Source organism: Beta vulgaris, chromosome 5 (assembly GCF_026745355.1).
Source record: "Beta vulgaris subsp. vulgaris cultivar EL10 chromosome 5, EL10.2, whole genome shotgun sequence".
NCBI classification, from domain to species: Eukaryota; Viridiplantae; Streptophyta; class Magnoliopsida; order Caryophyllales; family Amaranthaceae; genus Beta; species Beta vulgaris.
Window position 1 is genome coordinate 58497503 of NC_079206.1, and position 25792 is coordinate 58523294.

Below are 25792 nucleotides of genomic sequence, written 5' to 3' on the forward strand. Positions count from 1 at the left end.
AGTACTAGTACTATATAACATCAGCACATTAATTGACATACTAATTCAGAGACAATAAAACTGTAGATCACTCAAAGTTGATCCAGAATTTCTCTGATTCTTTAGAATATGGCAGATTTCAGAAGGAGAAACTGGATCATGCGAGGCAAGCCATCCGCTGCTGCTGCTGCTCCTCCTCCTCCTCCTCGCATGATAGACGAAGAAATCATCCCTTCTTCTGGGTGGACTACATTCCCTGAATTTCATTACCTCCTCGTTGATCTCCCAGGTTAGATGAAGCACGTACTTCATTTCCTTCTTGTACATGTGCTCATTACATATTCTTTCAATCATATTCTTGTAATGTAACACAAAATCAATTTTTTGTAATGAATGGTTAACTCGCATTTGATCCTGCAAGCACATACAATTCAAAGTGAAAGGATGTACATTTCTATATAAGTGATCATATCTCACTTTCGTACATAAAAGATCATACAATTCATACTAAAGGAATATGTAGGTATAATGAAAATGAACATAAACCTGCATCATATTAGACATTGTGCTTTCAAGTGTAGGATCGAGGAATTGAGATGGTCAATTATTGCTCACAACCCACAAATAGTTAATTTATTGTGTGTGTAATTTGTTGTAAATTTTGCGTGAAATAGATTTGAATAAGCTAAGGATCGTGTATTTGTTTTTTAGGTTTTAAAAAAGATGATGTTAAGTTTCAAGTCCATGATTCTGGAACCATAGTAATGAGTGGAAGGCGGAAAATAGGAGAGGAAAAACAAGTCCACTTTGAGAAGACCTTCAATGTTCCACAAGATGGAGAAATCAAGGGCATCACTATGACATTTGAAGGAGTTACATTGAAAGTACGCGTTCCAAGGGTAGTAAAAGAGAAAGATGAACAACCAACAAACACGAATGAAGCGTCAAGCAACAATACCATAAATGATGACTCCATGGTTAAGACCCTCGCTCCAAGCAAAGAAACAGAGGAGGAGAAGAAGAAACAAGCTAACATTCCATCTTCAAGCAACGACACACAGGAGGAGAAAAAGAAACAAGTTAACACTCTATCTTTAAGCAACGACACCAAGGAGGACGAGAAAAAGAAGCAAGTTAACAACCTAGCTCCAAGCAACAACATCAAGGAGGAGAAAAGAAAACAAGTAGACACCCATCCTCTGAGCAACAACACCAAGCAAGAGAACGAGAAACACGTCAGCACACCTGCTCCAAGCAACAATGCCGAAGAGGAGAAGAAACAAGTTATCACCGAGGAGGACAAAGGCAAACAAGTTGACACACTAGCTCCACTGCCTCCAGACAACGACACCATTGCTTCAGGCAACGACGTTGAGGAGGAGAATAATGATCAAGGTGCCACCATTGCTTCAGGCAACGACGTTGAGGAGGAGATTAATGATCATGCTAACACCCTTGCTCCAGGCAACGATGTTGAGGAGGAGAACAATGATCAAGTTAACACCCTTGCTCCAGACAACAACGTTGAGGAGGAGAAAAATGATCATGTCAACACATCTGCTCTCAGCTACAGTACTGAGGAGGAGAAGAAACAAGTTATGACCGCTGCTCCAATCAATGACACCAAGAAGGATAAGGAAAAGGATCAAAGCGAGAGTCCTGCTTTAGGCAACGACACCAACAAAGAGGAAAACGGAAAATCCGACATCCCCAAAGAAGCAAAATACACAGGACAGAATGAACATGACCAAGGGAAAGAAAATTCAAGCCAAGGCGAAAAGAGCACACAAACATCTGTAATGGAGAAGATCGTTGAGAACAAAGGAATTCTCATAGCTTCCATTATATCATTTACACTAGGGGTTCTACTGTCTCAAAAATTCCACTCACCACCTCCTAAATAAACCAACATATATAGAAGTTGAAAACTCTGTTTCTTGCGCTGCTTCATCATAATTTGTAATGTACATTCTACAAATATCACAACAAAATATGTCCTGTACAAGTTTACAATGATAAAGATGATCAATCCAATGTTGCAGATTGTAATTGTTTAATAAATCAAATTATACTTAGAAGATAGAACATTCAATCTTTTAGATAATCTCTAAACAAGTAGATCAAAGTGATAATTGTAACATATACAAGATTACAATCATATGCTTTATTCCATCAAAAAATTTATATGACATCACATATTAGATGTCAAGGTAATATGAGTCACAAAGATGCTGCAGAAGATATTTCTGGCATCAGTTAAATTACAAGGAGGAAAAAGAAAGAAAAAAAGAACATTAGTACTACTTTAATTTGCCTACTACTTTGAGGATCTGATTCTAAATAGATAATACTACACAAATCCACTAAGAAACTGGCTGAAGAAGCTTGTTTGGGATTTGAGCTGAAAAGTACAGATGAAAAAAGGTTCATTCAAGTGTTAGAGTCAAGCAACTTTCACAAGTCCATGATACATACTTCCTCCGTTTCTTTTTACTCGCTACACTTCTCATTTCACGGACTCCTAGACAATTTTTGGAGAAGAGAGAGGTAGAGAGTAAAAAGAAAAAGGACTCATGTGGGAGGAGAGAGATAAAGAGAGTTTATTGCCCAAAAAAGAAGTGTAGCAAGTAATGTGAAACTTTCCATAATGGAAAGTGTAGCGAGTAAAAAGAAACGGAGGAAGTATATAACATGCATGGTGCAAATCATTCTCTTAAGTAATCATCGTCACTTAGCTTAATCTGATTAATTTTGTTTTTTTTTACAAAAATCTTAGTTTACATATAGAGATGAGTAATCTTATAATAGCTTCTTTCGTACTTATTAAATAGAAGTGAATAAAGAGCGCGATATTAGTTTAGGAACAATTTTTTTTTTTTTTTTTGAAGGGAAGTTTAGGAACAATATTGTTTGTTAAGAAATTTCATGTACTCAATGCTACCATCTCAAAAATGTACAAGCTAAACGGAGAACAAGTTCACTAGTGAATAAAAGAAAGGAATTAGAATAAGGCCCACACCACACGAATTATCCCTTCTAACATGTTCGCCCAAGAACAATTCTCAAATTTTAAACCCAATTGGTCTTATTAGAATCAGATCTTACTAATACTATGCTAAGAAAATGAAGGAAAAAGGGAAGCGTTATCTTTTAGCTAACTACAGCAAATAAGGAAATAGATATACTAACGTGATATAATCCTAAGGCCAAAAAAACATAATTAAGAAAAAAGTAAAGAGTTTTGACAATGAGTTCCAGAAGAATAATGGAACATTGGAACCTATCTATCTATGAAAATAATAAAGGAGATGCCTTTTGCACTTGGAAAAACCCCTTTATTCAAGATGTTTAAGGCCTGCTTTTTCTAAAAGAAAAACCATAAAGGAGAAACCTTACTTATGGCCCTTATATTTTGAGCCTTTACCATATGCTTTGCATACAGGGCATCTCAGTCATTCCCTGTGGGTTGTGGCATATTACTTCCTAGTTGTGTCATCTTCAATCTTTCCCAAATTCTTTCCTACTTTATATAGCTTACAAAATCAAAATCAAAATCAAAATCAAAATCAAAATCTTGATATTCTTGTCAACCTCCATTTTTTTTTATTCCTTCTACCGGCTTCGAGTGTTCATGACCACTAAAGGGCTTATTCTCCCTAACTTATTTTCAGTTCAGTTCAGCTCTGGACAAAACTTTTACTCTCACATATCACTATTTATTTTATTTCAGTTCAATTCAGTTAAATTGTTTTATGCCGAAGAGAACATGCCTTAAGACTATGGGCCTGTTTTCCCCCAGATTAATTTCAGTTTAGTTCAGTTCAGCTCTGGACAATACTTTTACTCTCACATATCACTATTCATTTCAGTTCAATTCAATTCAATTCAATTCAGTTCAGTTCAATTCAATTCAACTGTTTTATACCGAAGAGAACAGGCCCTATATATGCACTTCTTCTAATCCTACTGTAGCGTAATCCGAGTTGCATTATTGGTATTGTTAATACTCTAGATATTTTCAGAACACTATTTTACCAAAACTATTTCTTTTTACCTTCAATAGAGTTTCATATCGACAAAAAGTTCTGCTTAATAATATAAACTACTTCATATTCTGAAAGTGATATAAGGCATAAATTTGATGAGAATAAGTTTGACATAGTTACTCCATCTCTTAATGTTTATATTAGTTGTACTGTCATATGAGAATTAGAAGTACATATGAAGGAAAATAAAATTACTGGCACATGAAAATGATACTGATACTCTAGTTAATTCATTTATGCAAGACAAATGAAATTCAATACTTGCAATTTCTTTGTGAAGAAATTTCCTCAAATCTGCATTTGATTCTCTTTAACCTTCTTTTTGGGATATCATGAACATAGTACAAACAGACCCAACAAACTATATAGAAAAGACAGCTTTGCAAATTATGAAACCATAAACAAAGGGAAGGAAGCTGATTACTAAACCAAAAAAGAGGGAAGCTCAATTATTTAATAAACACAAAACCAAACAAAAACAAAAGAAAAAAAAGGTCCAAATACTCAACTACAAGCAATACCTTCAGGACAAGAATAGAATCTATCACAATTCACAGTAGATCAAAATAAACCCACAACAAAAAAGAACAAAAAAACATTCCCTCTAATCTGAACACAAAAAAAAAAACACACATATTTGAAAAGGCCAACCCCAGGAAAACAGGAAACAAAAACTCACCCAAGAAAAACAGTAAGGCACTACTACCACCAACAACAGCATCAATTCCAACAAACAAAATAATAGTACCCCTTTTTTCTCACCGCTATCAACGGCAATTCTGTCTATCCTTACAACAAAAACAAGAAGGCAAGGCTTTCATAAGTTTATTACAATGAAGGCATGAGCTCATCACCACCACCTCCTCATCAGTCTCAGACAGAGCCTCAGGGAGTAGGCCAAGAGCAACGATTGGTTCGAAAACTAATCGTCGAGGTAATCGATGCTCGAGACCTACTCCCTAAGGATGGTCAAGGGAGTTCAAGCCCATATGTGGTGGTGGATTTTGATGGGCAAAGAAAGCGTACATCAACCAAATATAGAGACCTTAATCCTACATGGAATGAGCCCTTGGAGTTCATTGTTTCGGACCCGAATACAATGGATTATGAGGAGCTTAATGTAGAGGTTTACCATGATAAGCGCATGTCTCCTTCAGGTTCTGCTCGTAAGAATCATTTTCTTGGGCGTGTTAAGTTGTATGGTTCACAGTTTGCTAGGAGAGGTGATGAAGGTTTAGTTTACTTTCCATTGGAGAAAAAGAGTGTATTTAGCTGGATTAAAGGTGAGCTTGGGTTGAGAATATTTTATTATGAGGAGATGTATGATCATCAACAGCAGCAGCAGCAACCTCCACCTCAAGGAGAATGTGGCGGACCTCCGCCACCTGAGATGGCGGAGGTCCAGCCAGAGCAGAGGAAGGAAGATATTCATGAGCATGTTCCGCCAATGCCGACTGATGTTGCCATGGAGGCTTCAGGTCAAGGTCAAGGGCAATGTCCTCCACCTCAAGGGATGGTTGTTGAGGAAGCTCCTCCGCAACAACCACCCATAAGCGGCGGCGCCACCATAGAAACCGTCGTCCACCACCACGACGGTTATCCTCAACCACCACCAGACCACTATCACCACCCACCACCACAAGAGGCGCGTGAATTTCACGCGCCACCACCAGAGATTATTCGGCGTATGGCAGCTCAGAAAAGAACCACCCCAGGAGAGTACGCTCCGAGGGTTATCTCTGGAAAATTCGTACCCGAGACAGAGAAGATTTCAGCTTTTGATTTAGTCGAGCCCATGCAGTTTCTCTTCGTACGTATTGTAAAAGCTAGAGGATTAACTCCTAATGAAAGCCCATTTGTGAAAATAAGAACATCAACAGAATCTCGACGTACTAAACCTGCTGCATATCGTCCAGGGGAATCACTAGAGAACCCTGAATGGCGAGAAGTTTTTGCAATCCCATCAACTTCACAATCCGTTGCAGGTAACTTAGAAATCTCTATTTGGGATGCGGCAACAGAGAGATTGTTCCTAGGAGGAGTGTGCTTTGATCTATCAGACGTGCCCGTACGAGACCCGCCTGATAGTCCGCTTGCTTCGCAATGGTACCATCTTGAAGGTAGTGAAGGTATCTCAGGAGATATACAGCTTGCTGTTTGGATAGGAACACAAGCTGATGATGCATTTCCTGAGGCATGGACTTCAGATGCACCACCGCAACAACCGAGTGTTGCGTTTACACGGTCTAAAGTGTATCAGTCTCCGAAGTTATGGTATCTACGTGTGACAGTTATAGAGGCACAAGATCTTCATATTCCTCCGAATCTCCCGCCTTTAACTGCACCGGAGATTCGGGTGAAAGCTCAGCTTGGGTTTCAGTCAGTTAGGACACGAAGAGGATCAATGAGTGTACATGGTGGAGCTGCTGTACATTGGAATGAGGATTTGATTCTTATTGCTGGGGAACCGTTGGAAGAGCAGTTAATTCTGTTAGTTGAAGATAGGACAGGTAAAGATCCTATGCTTTTAGGACACGCTATTGTTCATGTGGGGTCCATCGAGCAACGGAACGATGAGAGACAGGTGGTAGCTAAGTGGATTACTTTGGAAGGAGGTGGAGGTGGTGGTGGTGGTGGTGGTGGTGGTGGAGGACCATATTGTGGGAGGGTTCTTTTAAGGTTGTCTTTAGAAGGAGGGTATCATGTGCTGGATGAGGCTGCTCATGTGTGTAGTGATTATAGGCCAACAGCGAAGCAATTGTGGAAGCCTCCGATTGGGGTACTAGAGCTTGGGATACTTGGAGCTCGTAGTTTACTTCCAATGAAGACTAAGGGTGTAGGTAAGGGGTCTACTGATGCTTATTGTGTGGCTAAGTATGGGAAGAAATGGGTTCGAACTCGAACGATTGTGGATAGTTTTGATCCTAGATGGAATGAGCAATATACATGGCAAGTTTATGATCCGTGTACTGTGCTAACAATCGGAGTATTCGACAATTGGCGGATGTTTGCAGATCCTGGAGAAGAGAAGCCTGACTACCGAATTGGGAAGGTTAGAATTCGAGTGTCTACATTAGAAAGTAACAAGGTATATACCAATTCATACCCTCTTTTGGTATTGCTTCGATCAGGGCTTAAGAAGATGGGTGAGATTGAGTTGGCTGTACGATTTGTGTGTCCGTCTTTATTGCCTGATACTTGTGCTGTGTATGGGCAACCACTTCTTCCGCGAATGCATTATCTTAGACCACTTGGTGTTGCCCAACAAGACGCTCTTCGTGGGGCGGCTACTAAGATGGTGGCAGCTTGGCTAGCGCGGTCAGAGCCTCCTCTAGGGCCTGAAGTAGTAAGATACATGCTAGATGCTGATTCACATGCTTGGAGTATGAGAAAAAGCAAGGCTAATTGGTTTAGGATTGTGGCTGTGCTTGCTTGGGCAATTGGGTTAGCAAAGTGGCTTGACAGGATTAGAAGATGGAAAACCCCATTAACCACAATTTTGGTTCACATTCTTTACTTAGTCCTAGTTTGGTACCCTGATTTGATCATCCCAACTGGATTCCTATATGTTTTTCTAATTGGGATATGGTACTATCGATTCAAACCCAAGATACCTGCGGGTATGGATACACGATTATCACAAGCGGAGACAATAGATCCAGACGACCTCGATGAAGAATTCGACACGATCCCTAGTTCAAGACCCTCGGATATAATCAGAGTTCGGTATGATAGGTTGCGGATATTAGCAGCCAGGGTGCAAACCGTATTAGGAGACTTGGCAACCCAAGGTGAAAGAGTTCAAGCATTGGTAAGTTGGAGAGACCCAAGGGCTACAAAATTGTTCATAGGGATATGTTTAATGGTCACAATAACACTCTATGCGGTACCTCCAAAAATGGTAGCCGTAGCACTTGGGTTCTATTTTTTGAGGCATCCTATGTTTAGAGAACCTATGCCTCCAACTAGTTTGAACTTCTTTAGAAGACTACCAAGTTTGTCTGATCGATTAATCTAAACCAATTTTCATCTTTTCAACAAGCTCACCTTTTCCTATTTTTTTTTTGCTTAGAACAAAGTATTAGTTATAGGTTCATAGGAAAAAAAAATATGTATACTTATGTTAGTGGGAGACTTTTTGTGGGGGAGAGAAAGTGTAATTTTTTTGCACAATATTAGTGGGTTTGAAAAGGGTTTGGTCTCCTATATAAGTACATTGGGAGTGGAGAAAGTGAGTTGAAAATTTTGGTAAGAGGTTTTTGTTTCTTTTGGGATTGAAATTGATTGCCTGACAGTAGGATTGAAATAAGGAGTAGAGGAAAAACAAAGGTGGGGCAAATTTTTTGGGGGCAGATTTTGGATGCCAGAGAGATTGGTGTTATACTGTCTCCATAATATTGAATTATTAATATACACAATTGAATTGCTTTCTACTTTCTAGTTTCCACTAATATCATATTACATATGTACAATTGCATTTCGATTTTGTAGTATTTTACCAAAAGTTAATAATTGTTGATGAAAATTGCGTGATTATATTTATGATTTTGACCATTTATATCCTTAAACATGTGCAATAATTTTCACGTTGAAGCAAACTAGCAAAGATATTAAGCCTACCAATTTATAGCTTTTTAAGGCCATCAGGCCCATTATCTGTGAGTAGGAAAAAAAATTGAATAACCCACATTCCACCCCCCACCGGACCCACTCCCATGTACTAAAAGTATGAACCAACAGTTTTAAAAAAATTAAAAGCTACAACTATTCTATTTTTGGTTCTCCTTTTATTCATACATCTATTATGTCAATACTTATATGGTTCAGTTATATCCTTCCTTTTTTTTTCCTTCATTCTATTTGAAATCTTTTTATCAAAGTAAATGTAATATGTGGATTGTTCTCCTAGGAGCACAATGAGAACCGTGCTCCCATAATGTAAAATAGAACATTTATGAAAATGAAAACGAACATTTTACTGTTGAAGTGGAATATTACAAGAATTCACTTAAAAAAACGAACATTTTACTATTGAAGTGAAATATCACAATAGTTAACTTATGAAAACGAACATTTTATTGTTGCAATGGAACATTACCATAATTCAATTACGAAAATGAACATTTTACTACTAAAGTGGAACATTATCAGAACTCAATAACTGAAATAGAACATTTTGTAATAGCCCGTATTTTTAAACATGTTTTAAATTAAGTAATTGTGTTCATTAGTTTAACTAAGCTTTATATCAAAATAAAGATTACTAAGAATTTTATGATGGTGTGGATTTTATCAAAGTGAAGTATTTAGTAAATGATTTTAAGCTTAAAAAGAAAAAAAATATATGAAATAAATAAATTTCATCAATTCACTTTCAGGTGGCATATGTGGAAAATGCCACATACTTGTTATGTGTCAAACCCTCATTTTTCTTCATCAAAAGGAATGAAACTCAACCCTTTAAACACTCTCTCTCCCGTGTCCTCTGTTTCTCTAAACCCCCAAATTGAAAACCCCAAATTCCCAGTCTCTCTCTCTCTTGTCTTGGCGTCCAACCGTTTGAGTATCTTAGGGGACTCAAACGGGGGTAATTTGGTCATTTTATGCGTTGGAAGATTTCACGCGCGTGTGGCTGACATTTGCTTGGTACCAATGCTAGGTTATAATGGTACCATTCTCCGAAAATATTGATATCTTGGTACCAGTCCTGATAACAATTTGATACCAATGTCAGGTTATATATAATGGTACCATTGTGTTTTATTTTGGGTGTTTGAGTCTTTTTTGGACTCAAACTGTTGGTTACCAAGCCTTTCTCGGTTAGAGGTTGTTGTTGTAAATTGGATTCGTGGGATGATTGTATATGATGAATTGTAGATAGTTCATGGAAGAGTTAGAAAGGATGAGCAAGTTAATTCATTTATCTGAATTATAGTTGGAAAGAATGTAAATTGTTGTTATTGTTGTTATGAGGTGAATTTCGGAGAATGCTTTTGAGAAGTATATGATTCAAGCTAAGATGAAGGCTTTTGGAATCCACATTGGAATTAGACTAGTTGGTGTCTAAAATAAAATGATCGATATTTTATATATGGGTGTTCAATTAGTAAGTATATGGAAGTGTTATAAAAAGATTAATCGAATAAGTTATGGGTTTCTAGTTAAACCATAAGGTGTATTCACTATTCTAATGATAATTATTGTTTATGGTGAATTATGTGGAGTTTAAGATTGAGTTGGTGATCAAATATCAAGATCTTGGAGGTTTGTAAAGAATTGGATTTCGAGTGAGGTAACCTTTATCTTCAGCAAAAAGTATTTACATGCCCGTATATGTGTTGAATAGTACTCCCTCCGTCCCAAAATATAGTTCCCATTTCCATTTTGGGTGTCCCAAAATATAGTTCCCATTTCCATATTTAGTTCCACATTTTTCCGTAATTTGCCTAGAAAAATCGTGTCTCATCTCATTTATTTGCTTCTTGAATTTTGTTTTTTCCTTTGTTTATTCAACCAAAATGTTACAATTAATGCTCTTTCACCAATTATCTCCATTCTCTCTCTTAAAATCATCTTTTCCCATACAATATTTATTTAAATAAACAAAAAATCTTTACTATCTCAACTTGCATAAATTACCGTGAAAAAAGGGGAAATGGGAACTATATTTTGGGCCAGAGGGAGTATTTTTTAATTCTGTATATCGTTTATAGTCATGGCCATGGTTATAGATGCATCTTCATGTATGGATTATGAAATATATATGACTTTGTTATATTATTGGAATTGTTCGGAAACTATAAAGTATTCTAGAAATATGATTTGAGTATGATAATGAGAAAATGTTTTCGAAATGGTTTTAGCTGGCTTAGTTTATGAACTGAGATGAATAGTGGGCAAGGTACAGGTGGAGTAAAATGATTCGTATATGAGTTAAGACCAGATAAGGTCGAATATTATGTTAAGTTATGTTATAAGCCTGTACTTGCCAGCGATTTAGGTAATGTGACTAAGCTATGCCAGCGATATATTTAAATGATGAATTATTTTCGAACAATTACCAAGTTGTTTCTGATATGAAAAATGTTTACGAACCAAAACTGTTTTGACAGGCTGAAGTAAAGTTACTGAGTTTTTCGCTCATTTTAGTTTTTGTTTTTGTTTTGTATTTTTTTTTTCTCTATAATTTGCAGGTGTATGTTCGGGTTTCGGAATGAATCAAGAGAAAGAGTTTTCAGTTAAGAGATGGAAATTAAATTATTTAGAATATAAGTTGTTGTATTAAGTTCTCATTGGATATTTAAGTATTATATTATTTTGGGATTCGAGTAAAGATATTATGTAATCTGTTATTTGGTTATCGAGGATGATGTGTTGTGGGCCCTGACCCACAGGTCCAGGATCGTTTAATAGTTATGTGTTCCGCTGCGAGTGAATGTAATTCAAGGTTATTAAGTGTTAATTAAGTTTTATGGATGTTAAGTATAATTAGCTAGCAGCTCGGAAGTGCGGGCTGTTACACATTTGCTCATCAAATATAGAACATATTTTCACGAAAAACATATATTTTGCTGAAAGATAAGTTCTAAACGAATATTTTTTAAAATAGAATATGTGTTTATCAAAAATAGAACAATTTTCACATAAAATAGAACATAATTTTCTGCTAAAAATAAGTTTAAAATGAACATTTATTGAAATTAACATTTGCTTATTGAAAATAGAATAATTTTTAAGGAAAATAGAACATATTTATTTGCTGAAAAATATGCTTAAAAAGAACATTTGTTTATTGAAAATAGAATAATTTTCACGAAAAATATAAACATATTTTTTCGATGAAAAAATGCTTAAAACGAACATTTGGTTAAATAGAACATTTACACATCGAAAATGGAACAAATTTGACTGGGTGCACCTTCTGCACCGTGCTCCTAAGAGCACAATAGAATTTTCAGAGTAAATCTATACAAATATATTAAACGGCATGCCTAAGGAAGTTGATGTGCCACGTGGCACTTTCCTCAAATTTCTAGTGCAAATGTTTTATGTCCATGTGTACCCCTTAACTTAAAAAATATAAATATTATGTATTTGCAAAGTATCGAACATGTGTGACATTTGAAATAAAAGTAAGAGCTTAGCCATCAATAGACTATGGCTTTATTGTCTAATGTTTTAAATACAATATGATAAAGTCTTTTAATAATTATACTTAACTAAAAAAACTTAAACAAGTATACGCATCTCTAACGCTCTTATTACGTGACTAACAAGAGACTATTGATGTCATATATATTATCCTACCACAATTCTTTTTAAGCTATTATTTTCAAACTCAAACATTTCACAATTTTTTACTTATTACCTCAGGACGTGAATTTTTCAATTTCTTAGGGTCTGTTCTCTCCAGCTTATTTTCAGTTCAGTTCAGTTCAGTTCAGCTTCCATCAGTTCAGTTCAGCTCTCATCAGTTCAGTTCAGCTCCATTCTTTTATAACCATTTTGTTAAATATTATTATTATGTTGGTATAATTTATTTTACTAATTACTCTTATTATTATTATTATTATTATTTATTATTAATTATTTATTATTATTTAAATATATATCATTACTATTAAGTATTATTATTATTGTTGTTGTTGTTTCTATATATTATTTTGTTTATTATAGCTTTACTCATTGTTATTACTATTATTATTAGGAGGAACATGGTTTAGGTCAAAACACAAATTAAATAAACCCACTTTTTTAGCCCATAAACCAATCAAATCGTGTCAAGATGGTTTATGATGTAATTTTCGCGGTCCAACCCAATCATTATTTTTATTACTAAATATTTTATATTATTAAATCTAATTATTAAAAGTAATATTAATTTACTTCTTAGATATTATTGTTATTATATACATCATCAAGTATTAATATATTAATACAAATAATATAAAATAAATTATTAATTATCATTATTATCATTAATTATTATATTATTATTAATTTATAATTATTATATTATTTATTTATAACTATCATTTAAAAATATCCAAAATACTATTATTATTATTCATTATTATTACTTATCATTATAATTATTATTTAATATTCATATTATTATTGTTTAAAATATTATTTATATATTTATTACATCAAGTTTAATTCAATTTAATTTAATTCAATTCAATTCAATTCAGTTCAATTCAGTTCAGTTCAACTCCAATAAGTTCAGTTCAGTTCAGTTCAACTCCAATAAGTTCAGTTCAGTTCAGTACAGTTCAGCTGTTTTATGCCGAAGAGAACAGGCCTTAAATGAACAAAGAAATATGAAAAGTATTTGTTTATTGTAACGACCCGAGGCATCGCTCAGCCCAAAATACTAGTTGGTCATAAAAAGAAGTTTTTGAAATAGGTGTTTCACATACTAGAAAGTAGGGCTGGTAATCAAGTCGGATTGGGTCAATTTCAGGTTGACATGATTTATATTTTAGGTCAATTACCTCTAACCCAAACCCAACCTGATTCTAATTTCAGGTCAACAATCATAACCCAAACCCAACCTGATTCTAATTTCAGGTCAATAATCATAACCCAAACCCGACCTTATTGATTTCGAGTTGACCTGAAACCAATCCAAAATGACCTGAAATGAAATTCAACTATACACGCTAAGTTATGAAAGTATGGGTTAATGACCTTAAATGAAATTTAGGTGATCCAAGAAATGTGTTTGGCCCAATACAAATAAAAATAGCAAAAGATAGGTTGTATAAGTTATGAAAGTTTGGATTGATTTTAGGTTGACCTAACCTGAAAATAATCCGACTTCTAAATCAGGTTATTCGGGTTATTTTCAAGTTCAAAAAGTTAACCCAAACCTAACCCATTATATTTTCAAGTCGGGTTGGGTCGACCCATTTTTTAATTCAGGTCGAAATCTCAACCCAAGCTCGAAATTTTCAGGTAGTTTTAGGTTAGGTTATCGGATTGGGTCAACTTTTACGAGCTCTACTAGGAAGTTAGGAACTATTGAAAATGATCTTTAAATTGGTGGGGCCGTGGGGGTGGGTGCTACAACTACAACTCTACCAGACATACTAGCTCATAGAAGAATTGGGTGTCCTTTATGCAATGTCACATGTGCATATCTGAATCTGATACTGATATCACCTTTCATTGTTTGACTATGAGATGTTAAATTAAACCCTTTTTCGTTGTGTGTTTGAAATTATATTGTATTTTCAATAATTTTTCTTGAATCTCAATTTCTAAGAATATTGATCTATTAGGCTGGCTCTTAACTCACTTTTTTGAAGCTTGGCTTTAATGGTTAGCATTAGAAATTCGCTTGCAAAAATCACTATTCTTCATTTTATGCTAGTCGAAATTTGTACATGAACTATAAAATGCCGCAATGTGAATTCTTCCCAATTTAAAACAACGATACTAAGGTGTTGTTTGGTTGAAAGTTATTTTCCTTGGAAATACAAATTCCTAGGAAATAAATTATGGGTGTTGTGTTTGTTTGGAGGAAAATGGGAGAAGCATAGGAAATAAAAATTCCAAGGGAAATAGAATTTCCCATGAAACATGGGAAATCACTCACCAAGCCCCCCTTGGTGAGTAATTTCCTAGGAAATGCAATTTCCTATGATGTCAACCAAACAATTTTGTCTAATTCCTAGGAAATTAACAAGGGAAAGAATTTCCCATGAAATGTAAATTCCCATGGAAAATTACTTCCCATGTGAACCAAACGAGGCCTAATACGCATACTAGAAGCATATGGTAGATATTTTGTGTAATTTTGAAAAAGTTGTGGCATTTTCTCATAAAATAGGGGGTAATTTGGGCAGTTTTTCTCTCTTTAGTCTTTTCTCTATAAAATCATAAAACCATCACTATAATATGCATTATTTACATATTTACAGTGATTAATTTGTAGTTCCTCATACAAAGCCTTCATGTCTATTTGTTGTTTCACTTTTTTTTCATTCTCCCAACCCATTATTATACTGTACATTTCCAAAAATAAACTTAATGGCATCACTTTAAACTTGCTTAAAAAGCAAAGCTAGCTTGTGGGAGTGGAATCACTTAAAACTCAACAATATTTTGGGATGGAGGGAGTATATACTTTTCTAATTGTAGTAACTTAGGAACATATATTAGAAGTAATGTAATTGTTTGAAAATGTTTCACAACAATTAAATAGACAAAAATGATTTTTCGGCCAACCGTTCACTCAAAAATCACAACCGTAATCCTATCATTAGCTGTTAATTTTATCGGTTCGGTAACCGTACTGTTGAAACTTTTTTTTATCGTTAAGATAACCACCCATTTAGATTAATTTTTCGATATTTCAATACGATTTTTCGATTTTTTATGAACACCCCTACTTAAAAGTATACGAATTAGAAACAGGGAGATTTGTGGGGGCTTTGGCCTTTGGGTGAGATGTGATATTAGGTTAGTAAGCTCATCAAAAGCACTCAAAAGTTCTAGAAAGCGTGAGTTTTTTCTTCGTCCTTTATGTTTCCTTGATTCCTTCGCTAATCACCATTGTGTTTGCTCACAAAGCATGCTAGTAGTACTTTTGGGATTATTTTAATCCCTGTGTGTACAACATTTTGAGATTTATTTTGAAAATCAAACAAGTAGCTAGGCAATTATTTTTGAAACGTCAAAATCTCTCTCGGAGTACCTTTATTACTAACATTAATCATAGTTCTGTAAGTTAATGTCGAGGATTAAAAATACATCAACTACATGTGACATTTGTGAAAATTAAATACTCGATCCTCAAATATGAATATCTATACAATTATATTAAAAGGTGTGCGAAAAAAAGCCTATGTGTCACGTGACATTCTCCTCGCATTTCTAATACAAATGTTTTATATCTATGATGTGTATTCCTCACTTTTGAAAAATGTGTAAATGCAAAGTATGGAACCACGTGAATTTTGAAATGAAAAGTAAGAGCTTAACCATCAATATACACTATGACTTTGTTGTCTAATGTTTCAAATAAATACAATGAAGTTTTAATAATTATAATTAACTAAAAAGACTTTGAAAAGTATATACATCTCTGACACTTTTATTACGTAACTTACAAGAGAATATTGATATCATATTACGTGAATTTTTCAATTTCTTGATGGATTAAAAATACGAAAAGTAGAAAAATAAATTATAAATTTTAAAAATAATAACATATTTGTTTATTGTAACTAACCGAGGTATTGTCCGAGCAAGAAAAAACTAGTTGGATTATTATATTGAATTCATATTATATCTAGATCAATTCATATCCGATAATTTAAAATATTTCGATTTTCAAATAGGATCAAATATCTATCCAATGATGTGGCAGTGGCACACCATAGAAACTTTGAATATCTAATATTTTACATTACCTACGTTATACTTCATCCGTTTCTAAATAAGTGCCAACACTTTTTGTTTTCACGTTTGCCAATAATACATTATTTTAACCATTAATATCTTCAATTTTCAATAAGTAAAAATTATAAAATATTGATATTAAAATAAATTCACATTCAGACGAATCTAACAAGATCCCACATGACTATGTTTTTCCTAAAATGTAAATCGCCAAAGCTAATTAATGTTTAAACTGTGAATAGTAAATACTATGCAAATGTTGCACTTATTTAGAAACGGAGAAAGTATAAGATATGTTTTTTTAATATATGTTTTTGCTTTATGTATTTTGTATATTTCTTGCATTATTACTTTATTGTATATATATTTCTATTGCAACATGAAAGATTGTTCACTTTCTATAAACTATGTGGAGACAAGAGAAATGAAAGAGATGTAAAGTATTAAAAATAAGAGCCAATGTAGTAGGTATTAAAAACTAATTTAGAAAACCGATGGGAGAATTAAAAAAAGTTAACAATCATGCACATAAAATAATGCATTATATGAAATTAAAACTAGTAAACTTAATAAGACTATCTTTAATTATTTTTAATATACATAATTTGACTATTATGGTTATTGAAACAATATACTTAGCCTTTGAGTCTTCTCTTTATATTCAATGTGTTAGCTGTTATGTACATCCATGCATATTTTTTTAGATAACAAAAACAGTTAACACTAAGGAAGTTTCCTAGTCCACCAAGGAGAGTAAACCAAATAGGAAAGGTAAGAAGAAAGGGTAAAATAGTCCGAAAAAATGGATTTGGATGATTTTAAGTAATTTTGGAGCGATAATTAACAAACCCTTGATTCCTAGAACCTATTTATAGTTTCATACTAAGAAAGATCAAACAGAAAAAGGCAAAGCATGATGTGTTGTATGAATTTATCAGACTTACCTGAGGGATGTCTTTCACATATCCTATCGTTGACGTCGCCGAGTGATGTCCTCCGATCATCGGCTGTTTCGAAGCAGTTTTTATCAGCCTCTCTTTCCGATAATGTTTGGGAGAAGTTTCTGCCGTCTGATTGCGATCACATCATCAGTCAATCATCTACACCACTTGATCACCAAAATTTTGCTACCAAGAAAGACCTCTTTTTCCATCTCTGCCGCTCTCCTATACTCTTCAACAATAACACTCAGGTAAATGTAAAATTCAATACTTATTTTGTTGTGTACTTGTTGTTGTTGACGATTTAAGTAATCAAGTACTGTGTCTATGGCTAAACATGGGTTATGGGGGGCCTAAGGCGAGCAACCCCACAACCCGCAAAAATATAAGAGTCCAATTCTATTAATTGCCCATTCAAATTTAGAAATAAGAAAAATAAATAAATTTAATTACAAGTATTTATTTTCAATTTATCGCGTGTAATGTTGGATACATATTCAAAGAGATAAAATTCTAACTAGTGTTTGCTTCGTTCGGTCGTTCCTCCTATTCTCCAAAAAAAAAAAAAAATATTATGGCTTTTCCATCTCTTTCTATTCACCAAATTTTTTCCAATCCTTATAATTTAATTTAATAGAACCCTTAAATTGTACAAGACAACCCTAATGGAGTTGTTGATTTTAAATTTTGACGTTTGGAATCCACTAATCATAGCTTTCTATATGCACTCTTCATTTAAACCATATATGATACTAGAGGTGACAAATGGGTCATACGGGTCGGACCATGTTTTGGTCAATTTTGTGTTCAGGTTACGTTCATGTCGGGCGAGGATCTTTTAGGAGCGGGTCCATGAACTTTCGGCTCACATCGAGTCGGGTTAAATCAGCTTTCTGATCTAGAAAATAAATAAAACACGTGTAAGACTAATCAGAGTAAATGAAGTAATTAACGGACAATGGTTAACTCACATATAGTATTTCATGATAATGTTTTCTTTAAATTTGTTAAAAAAGTAACTAATATTACAACTTTTCGAGTCGGATTTGAGGTATCATTATCTAGTCAATTTCGGGCCGGGTCATATTCATGTCTATTTTATTTGCTTTTGGGTCGTGTTATTTCGGATTTCGATTCTATTTCGAGTAATTACTTTTAGATGAAAAAATGGGTCTCAGTTCATATATTTTGGGTTAACAAGTACGAGTCTATTTTGTCGGCTATAGGTGATACGGGACAATCCTTTAAGGTTAGTTGTGCTTTTCAATGCCCAAAATTACCCTAAATTCAGGTTGAGCCTAAACCAAGGCTGGGGTTGATCAAGTCTAATTCTAACTTAAGTAAATAGATGCAATAAACATGGTTTTTATCACCGAATATCAATTTCAATCAGCAAGCATAAGTTTCAAACCGTGAATATTAGTTTTAATTAGGAATAATAAGTAAAATGTACTTCGATTCGGTTAAATATTTAGTACAGAATAGTTTCAAGAGTTAGTATTGTGTCGGACTCGTCCGACCATAATCTTTGGTCGGACGACTTTCAGGTGGTTTCAATTTTTTTCCAGTTAGTCTTAATTTTTTTTCAATTAGTCTTCGTTTTTTTTCACTTAGTCTTAATTTGTTTTCAGTTAGTCTTTATTTTTTTCAGTTAGTCTAACTGAAAGTAACTTAGGTCTAACTGAAAGTAACTTAGGTCTAACTGAAAGTAACTTAGGTCTAACTGAAAGTAACTTAGGTCTAACTGAAAGTAACTTAGGTCTAACTGAAAGTAACTTAGGTAACTTAGGTCTAAATGAAAGTAACTTAGGTCATTTTTTTTCAGGTAGTCTTCATTTTTTTTCAGGTAGTCTTCATTTTTTTCAGGTAGTCTTCATTTTTTTTCAGTTAGTCTTCTTTTTTTTTTCAGTTGGTTTCAAATATTTTTAAACACCAACTGAAACATATAAAACACCAACTGAAAGAAATAAAGAACTAACTGAAAGAAATAAAGAACTAACTGAAAGAAATAAAGAACTACTGAAAGAAATAAAAAACGAACTGAAAGAAATAAAAAACGAACTGAAAGAATACAAAAACTAACTGAAACAATACAAAAACCAACTGAAAGAAAAAAAGAACTAACTGAAAGAAATAAAGAACCTTCTCCCACAGACTGAGGATGACTTGTCACCTCCCCCTGCTGATTACTTCCATGGATGGCCCAAAAACCTCGGAAAAAACTGCATAAAAGCTGGCAGAAGGCAACTAAAGGTAAGCGACGTAGGAGAGACTCACAAAAAAACGACATTGGTAAATATGCTGTTGCTTTTGTTGTGGGCTTCACTCTCGTTGGGGCGGGGTTGATTCTGGGATGGACAGTTGGGTGGTTGCTACCGGCTTTCTAGGAGCGATACCTTGTTTTGAAGAATTGAAGAAGCAGAGCACTCAGAAATCTTTTACTATTTGATATCTTCTCTGGTGTGACATACAATATCTTGGGGTCTCCTTCATTCTTTTCAAGGGCCTTATAAATGAACTTCTCATTATCAACGGTGTGGATGGAGCACTGTCGACGGCGAAGAGCTTTCGAGTAGGATTGGCAGCATTAGTGACGAGAACTTGTTTTGGGCTCAGCCCGTTTGACAGTAAGTATTGGTCAGACGGTGTGACCCAATACTTTCACTAGTTCCAATCAGTAAAATCAGTTTTAATTAGGAAGAATATTTAATTAGGAAGTATTTCCTCCGTCTCCTAAATACCCGATTCCGAATGATCAATTGGAGTCTGTTTGCGATTTCATTAATACCTTATTCCGAAAAAAGCCTTTATAGGATCCGTTTAAGTTCGATTCAATTAGTATAAATCAGCGCGTCTTGTGTGTGCGGCCACACGCGAAATTACAGGTGTGGCAGCGCGCGATAGCCTATCAGCCCGTTAGCTAATTTTCAAATGGTCATAAATCACTCGTTTCTCATCGGAATCGAGCTTTTGACCAAGCGTTGGAAAGCTATCAAACCACATTTTCAAACTTGAATCTTCCCAAAATATTAAGTGTGCTATGAGAGATGACCTTTTGAAGTTGAACCTTATGCACAAACACTTATGAACAAATGAAGTTACTCTTATGAACAGATAGAGTTACTCTTATGACCAAATGGAGTTACTTGTATGAGTATATGGTTACTTTTAACAATAAAAGGGTATCATTCCTATAAATAAACGTGGTTACTCTTATAAGCAAATGCAGTTACTTTTGTGAACCTTTGGGGTTATTCATATGACTAAATGAGGTCACTCGTATGATTAATTGAAGTTACTTGTATAAATGAATGAGGTTACTAGTATGAATTAATTGGGTTACTCATAAGATTAAATGAAGTTAATCACAAAAGTAACCGCATTTGCATACCTCATCTAATTAAATAATATATACATGTTGAATGTTTTTTTTATCCATATGAGCCACGAAGGCATTACAAAGTACAAAGAAGGGGTGGGGGGATTCGAACCTGTGACCTGTCGTTTACAGCAGCTCAATCTTAACCATTAGGCCAAGACATCCTTGGTTGATATACATGTTGAATGTTGTTGCACAATTTAGAGCTTTGGCTTGGACAAATGGAGTGGAAAGAGATGCTACATGCTTGGTGCCAGGACACTCAAGATTGCTTGGATAGACAACTCTCAATACTGGACCTGGCAAACCGAACTTGAATCGAGGTTTCCCCTTCTCACTTTTTACATATGCACACACAATCATACTAACCATTACATCCCATGATGCTAATCATAGTTTTTTTTTTTTTTTGAGGGGAATGCTAATCATAGTTCATACATGCATGTATTTATGTATATTGTATCAATGTATGTAATGTATTACAATTGTTTATCTTATACTAGCATGGATCTTGGGTATGTAGGTTCCCAGAGGTTGCTGAGCTCCAGAGCGTGTGCTGGTTAGACATAAAAGGCACAATACACACCAAACTTCTATCGTCAAATACAACTTATGGCGCGTATTTTGTGTTCAAGAAGATTGATAACTATTCTAATGGATTTTTGTATACACCAGTGAAGACATATGTGTTAGAGATTGATGAGCAAGGATCATTGCCTGGAGACGATAATGACAATCATGGTGTCATTGTTAACAGATTCTACCTCGAGGCCTCAGAAGATACGAGTTTATTGAGAAGGCTCGAAGAGCTTCCGGTTGAAAGAGATGATGGATGGATGGAGATAGAAATGGGCAGGTGCGATGTTAAGGCTACCACCGATCAAACAATGGTATTGGAGATGAAATTGGAGGAGATTGAACATCTAAATTGGAAGCAAGGTATTGTTGTTCAAGGCATTGAACTCCGTCCTTTGAACTGATGATATTCACTTATCCTCAATTCTATTTTCATTACTAGTGGACACTTCAATGCATTACAAACTAGGAAATAAGAATATTTGCTTTATGTTTGTGTTACTCTTATTTCTTACTACTGATCAATTCCTCGTTGTAGTTTTCTTTGTCAACAATACAAAGCAATACGTTTAAGATTCTATATTTGTTCACTTTTACAAATGCAATAATAGTTAGAGAGACAATTTCTAGTCGATTCATATTAAATAATTTTTAAGTGTCATTGAGCTAGAGTGCTAGACACCTATGTTGCTCAGACTCGGGTACCCATGTCCGACACGGGTACGTGTCCAAGTGTCCGACTCGGCTATTTTTTGGAATTTTTTCTATTTATTAGTCTAAAACAAAGTGTCCAAGTGTCCAAGTGTCCCACCCATGTCCGCGTGTCAAGGATCCAACACAGGTACTTGAGGTGAAATGAAGTGTCCGAGCAACATAGCTAGACACCTATGGTTTTCGAATTTGAACTTTCAGTATTAGTTACTCTCAATACATATTTGAATATATGGAGTAAGAAATTACTTTTTAAAGATGAATAGAAGGCAATATTGCTGTTTTTATGAACTTTTATCACCGGGGTAAATACTAAAACTAGTGTGATCATCTTTTTAAATTTAGTTATTTATTTGAGAAAGTTCTTTTAAGCCATCAAATATTGAAAAACTATAGGTCCAAATTCAAGGATCTTATTTTAAAACATTACAACTTAATTATTAGGTAGATGGGATGTGGAAGGAAAAAGAAAAGTTAAACCAAACATGTGAAACTAAGAGCACCCACAATGGCAAGCTACAACTACTTGTAGCTTAGTGTGCCACATTAGATTTCCAAACTACAACATTCCTAAGCTACAACTTTTTCCATTAGAAAACTACAACCACTTGTAGTTTTTGTAGGTCCCACATGTTATCACCATACAATAATTTTAAATGTGAAATAGTAAAGTGAAAGTGAGGCCCACAAAAAATTGACAAAGCAAGTAGCTTTGTGGAGCTACTTGGCTTCACAAAGCAACACGCTTGTTTTCTCTCCAACAATAGAGCTAGTAGCTCTAACTTTTGGAAAATTGCAAGCTAGGACCTAAGAGCAACCATTGGAGTTGCTCTAAGATTTTTTTTCCTTTCTTTTCTCTTCTTTTGTCTTTTGTGCAATTCTCTTCTCTTCCTTTACGTTACTAAAAAACGAACAAAACACGCTGTTAGTGTTCGTGTTTCACCGTTGTACAATATTTTGCATAACAATTAAAAAGTTATATAGACAAATATAAAAGACTAAACAAAGGAAAACTCCCAAAATGAAAATGTCAAAAATATCTTCCAGCAGAGTTGCAGGTTGGAGCTCCTAATTGGCATTACCACAAAAGTACCTTAATAAGTTTTAGGTTAAACAAATTGCATACCACAAATGTTACAAGAAAAATAATGGGCATTAACATTTTCCGGGACAAACACTTCTTTTAGGGCCATTAATTATTTAGCATTTCATGCAAGGTTACAAAAACTATTAACCAATAATAGAGATAAATTGAATACATAAACATGTACCATTTTATGATTTTCAAATGAAATAAATAACATATAAAAAAAGAAATTCCAAAAATATATATTAGTTCATATTTGTTATATATCATGGGAGGAACAGAAGAGGAGGTTAAGCAAAAGCACAAGGATGGGGAGGGAAAAGAAGGTGACAAAGGAGAAGAGAAAGTTAAGGACAAGAAGAAGAAAGACAAAGAAAAGGGTGAAGGAGGTGATAATAAAGAAGACAAAGAAAAGAGTGGTGGAAAAGAGAAGAAGAAGAAAAACCCTGAAGATAAGAATGATCCATCAAAACTCAAGCAAAAGTTGGAGAAAATTGAGATTAAGATGCGTGATTTGGCAATCAAGAAAGAAGAGATCTTGAAATCCATTGAAGAAGCTGAAAAAACTGCAGCTACTAACCCAAATAAGGAAGCTGAATCTATTGTTAAACAAGAATAAGTTCAAATGAGTTACTTCAAAACCCACAAGTTTAATTCATTCATCAAAATCTCCCTATTAGCCATTAGACAAAGGGTGAGTTGTATATTTAGTCACAAGACTTAGACAGTACTTGTAGCAATTTATTGATGTACTGTACATAATTTTTTAGTGACAATTAATCAATTATGATACCATACAAATTCTTATATGGAACAACGCGTCATACTATTAGTTGATGGTGCAATGTGAGAAAGTAATTGGAAAAATTGAGATAATCGCAATGCAAAGCTGGGTTCCTAATAAGAATTGCTAAGGTTGTAATGGGGTGAAATTATTAATACATGTATGGGAAGATCGATAATGTAGATAGGTACAATTGTACAAGTAAATTGAACATAACGCTTGAGAGATAAATAAAACCAACAACACCAGATGACTATTATTATTGATACAATTTTTTCACCATTTAGTCGTGAATAATTTGTATTGTTCACCATATATCAATCAACTTTTCAAAATTCACCATATATATCCTTCAATATTAAGTTGCTGAAATTCACCATATATCCTTAATGATTATCAATTATCAATTTATCATAAACCCTTGATTTCATTACCATATCATAATTAAATTCTACTTCACCCATTTACCCTAATATACCACCATCAAAACACCACTTATGACTAAAAAAGGAAGGAGAGAGTTATGGATAAAGACAAATAAAAGGGTCGTAGGTGTCGGTGGTGTTTTATTGGCAGTCAATGAATATTAATGGGTCCAATAGAGGACAATTAGGATTTAGTAACATGATTAGGGGCTAGTGACTAAAATAGTTAACGATCGTTCGTCATTAAGTACATATAACAAATTTTATAGAAATTTAGTAGTATATGATAAATTTTAAGAAGTTAAATTTGTGAAAATAAAATTACTCAAGGATACCATTACAAAAATTTACTCAAGGGTATATGTAGGGATGGCAGTGGTCCAAGTCCCGATCCATATCATGTTGGACCCACCTCATTCTAGGATTTGGGTCCAAGTATTTAGACCTAATGGGTTTGGGTCTAAATGTTGTTATGTCATGTTCAGCTACGAGTTCAATGGCGCCGGGCCCAGACCCACCCCAAATATGATCATAGACTCATTTTTCATTTTTTTTCTCAAAAATATAAAAATGTTGAAATTGCAAAACACAATTTATCTGCTTCCAATAATAAGTCTATATTCTCTAAAATAATAAAAATTTATGATGATGAAATGTTTTGATATTATTGTTATATACTGAAATTCTATTATTATTATTATTATTATTATTATTATTATTATTATTATTATTTTATTCTTATTATTCTTATTATTCTTATTCTTATTCTTATTATTATTATTATTATTATTATTATTATTATTATTATTATTATTATTATTATTATTATTATTATTATTATTATTATTATTATTATTCAATTATCACTATTTTTCAAATTGTGCTCAGATTTCCAGTCCAGCACAATACACTTATGTAGGGATTTACAAAAATATATAATCGAGTCGATCCGATCCGATTTTTTAGTTTTCGGATCGCATATCCGAAATTTTTTCGAATGGGATAAAGATTTTTTCGGATATCCTATCCGAAAATATATGTTTCAAGGCTGGATATCCGAAATATCCGGTGATCCGATCCAATCTAAAACTTATTTTATGAAATTTTCCTTTTAATATTTCAATTTTTTAGTTTTCGAATATCCGATCCGAAATTTCTGATGTCTGATTTTTTTGGATCGGATTCGTATCGCATTTTTCCTAATCCATAATTTTCGAATATCCGAAATGAACACCCTTACACTTATTTACACTTAAACCCTTTTCTTTTAGACTGAATGAACTTAACTAAATTTTCATTAATTCAATTTAAAAAAATTAGGGCCTTAAATTAAATTAAGTTCAGTTCAGTACACTTAAATAAAATTAAATTTAATTAAATTAAGTTCAATTCAGTTGATTACACTTAATTAAATTAAATTCAGTTCATTTCAAGATACTTAATTGAATTAAAT

The 25792-nt window shown here is 33.9% G+C and overlaps 3 protein-coding genes and 2 long non-coding RNA genes across 5 annotated transcripts; 4 read left to right on the top strand and 1 right to left on the bottom strand.

The window, feature by feature from the left end:
* Positions 1–261: 261 nt before the first annotated feature.
* On the bottom strand, positions 262–17503 carry LOC125497417 (uncharacterized). Its single transcript, XR_007274143.2, has 3 exons — positions 17381–17503; positions 526–2380; positions 262–393 (listed from the first exon to the last, which is right to left on the bottom strand). It is a non-coding gene; the product is annotated as an uncharacterized LOC125497417 (long non-coding RNA).
* LOC104894108 (hypothetical protein) lies at positions 4206–9366 on the top strand. Its single transcript, XM_010680278.4, has one exon. The coding sequence runs from the start codon at positions 4867–4869 to the stop codon at positions 8041–8043; it is 3177 nt and encodes a 1058-aa protein (XP_010678580.1). The 5' UTR covers positions 4206–4866; the 3' UTR covers positions 8044–9366.
* On the top strand, positions 9379–11513 carry LOC104894109 (uncharacterized). Its single transcript, XR_790180.4, has 2 exons — positions 9379–10317; positions 11219–11513. It is a non-coding gene; the product is annotated as an uncharacterized LOC104894109 (long non-coding RNA).
* Positions 17126–21966, top strand: LOC104894110 (putative F-box protein PP2-B12). The gene is made up of 3 exons (XM_010680280.4): positions 17126–17628; positions 20961–21079; positions 21280–21966. The coding sequence occupies exons 1-3, from the start codon at positions 17350–17352 to the stop codon at positions 21734–21736; spliced, it is 855 nt and encodes a 284-aa protein (XP_010678582.2). The 5' UTR covers positions 17126–17349; the 3' UTR covers positions 21737–21966.
* Positions 21967–22907: 941 nt separating this feature from the next.
* LOC125497276 (uncharacterized) lies at positions 22908–23935 on the top strand. Its single transcript, XM_048643885.2, has one exon. The coding sequence runs from the start codon at positions 23399–23401 to the stop codon at positions 23747–23749; it is 351 nt and encodes a 116-aa protein (XP_048499842.1). The 5' UTR covers positions 22908–23398; the 3' UTR covers positions 23750–23935.
* The last annotated feature ends 1857 nt before the right edge of the window (positions 23936–25792 follow it).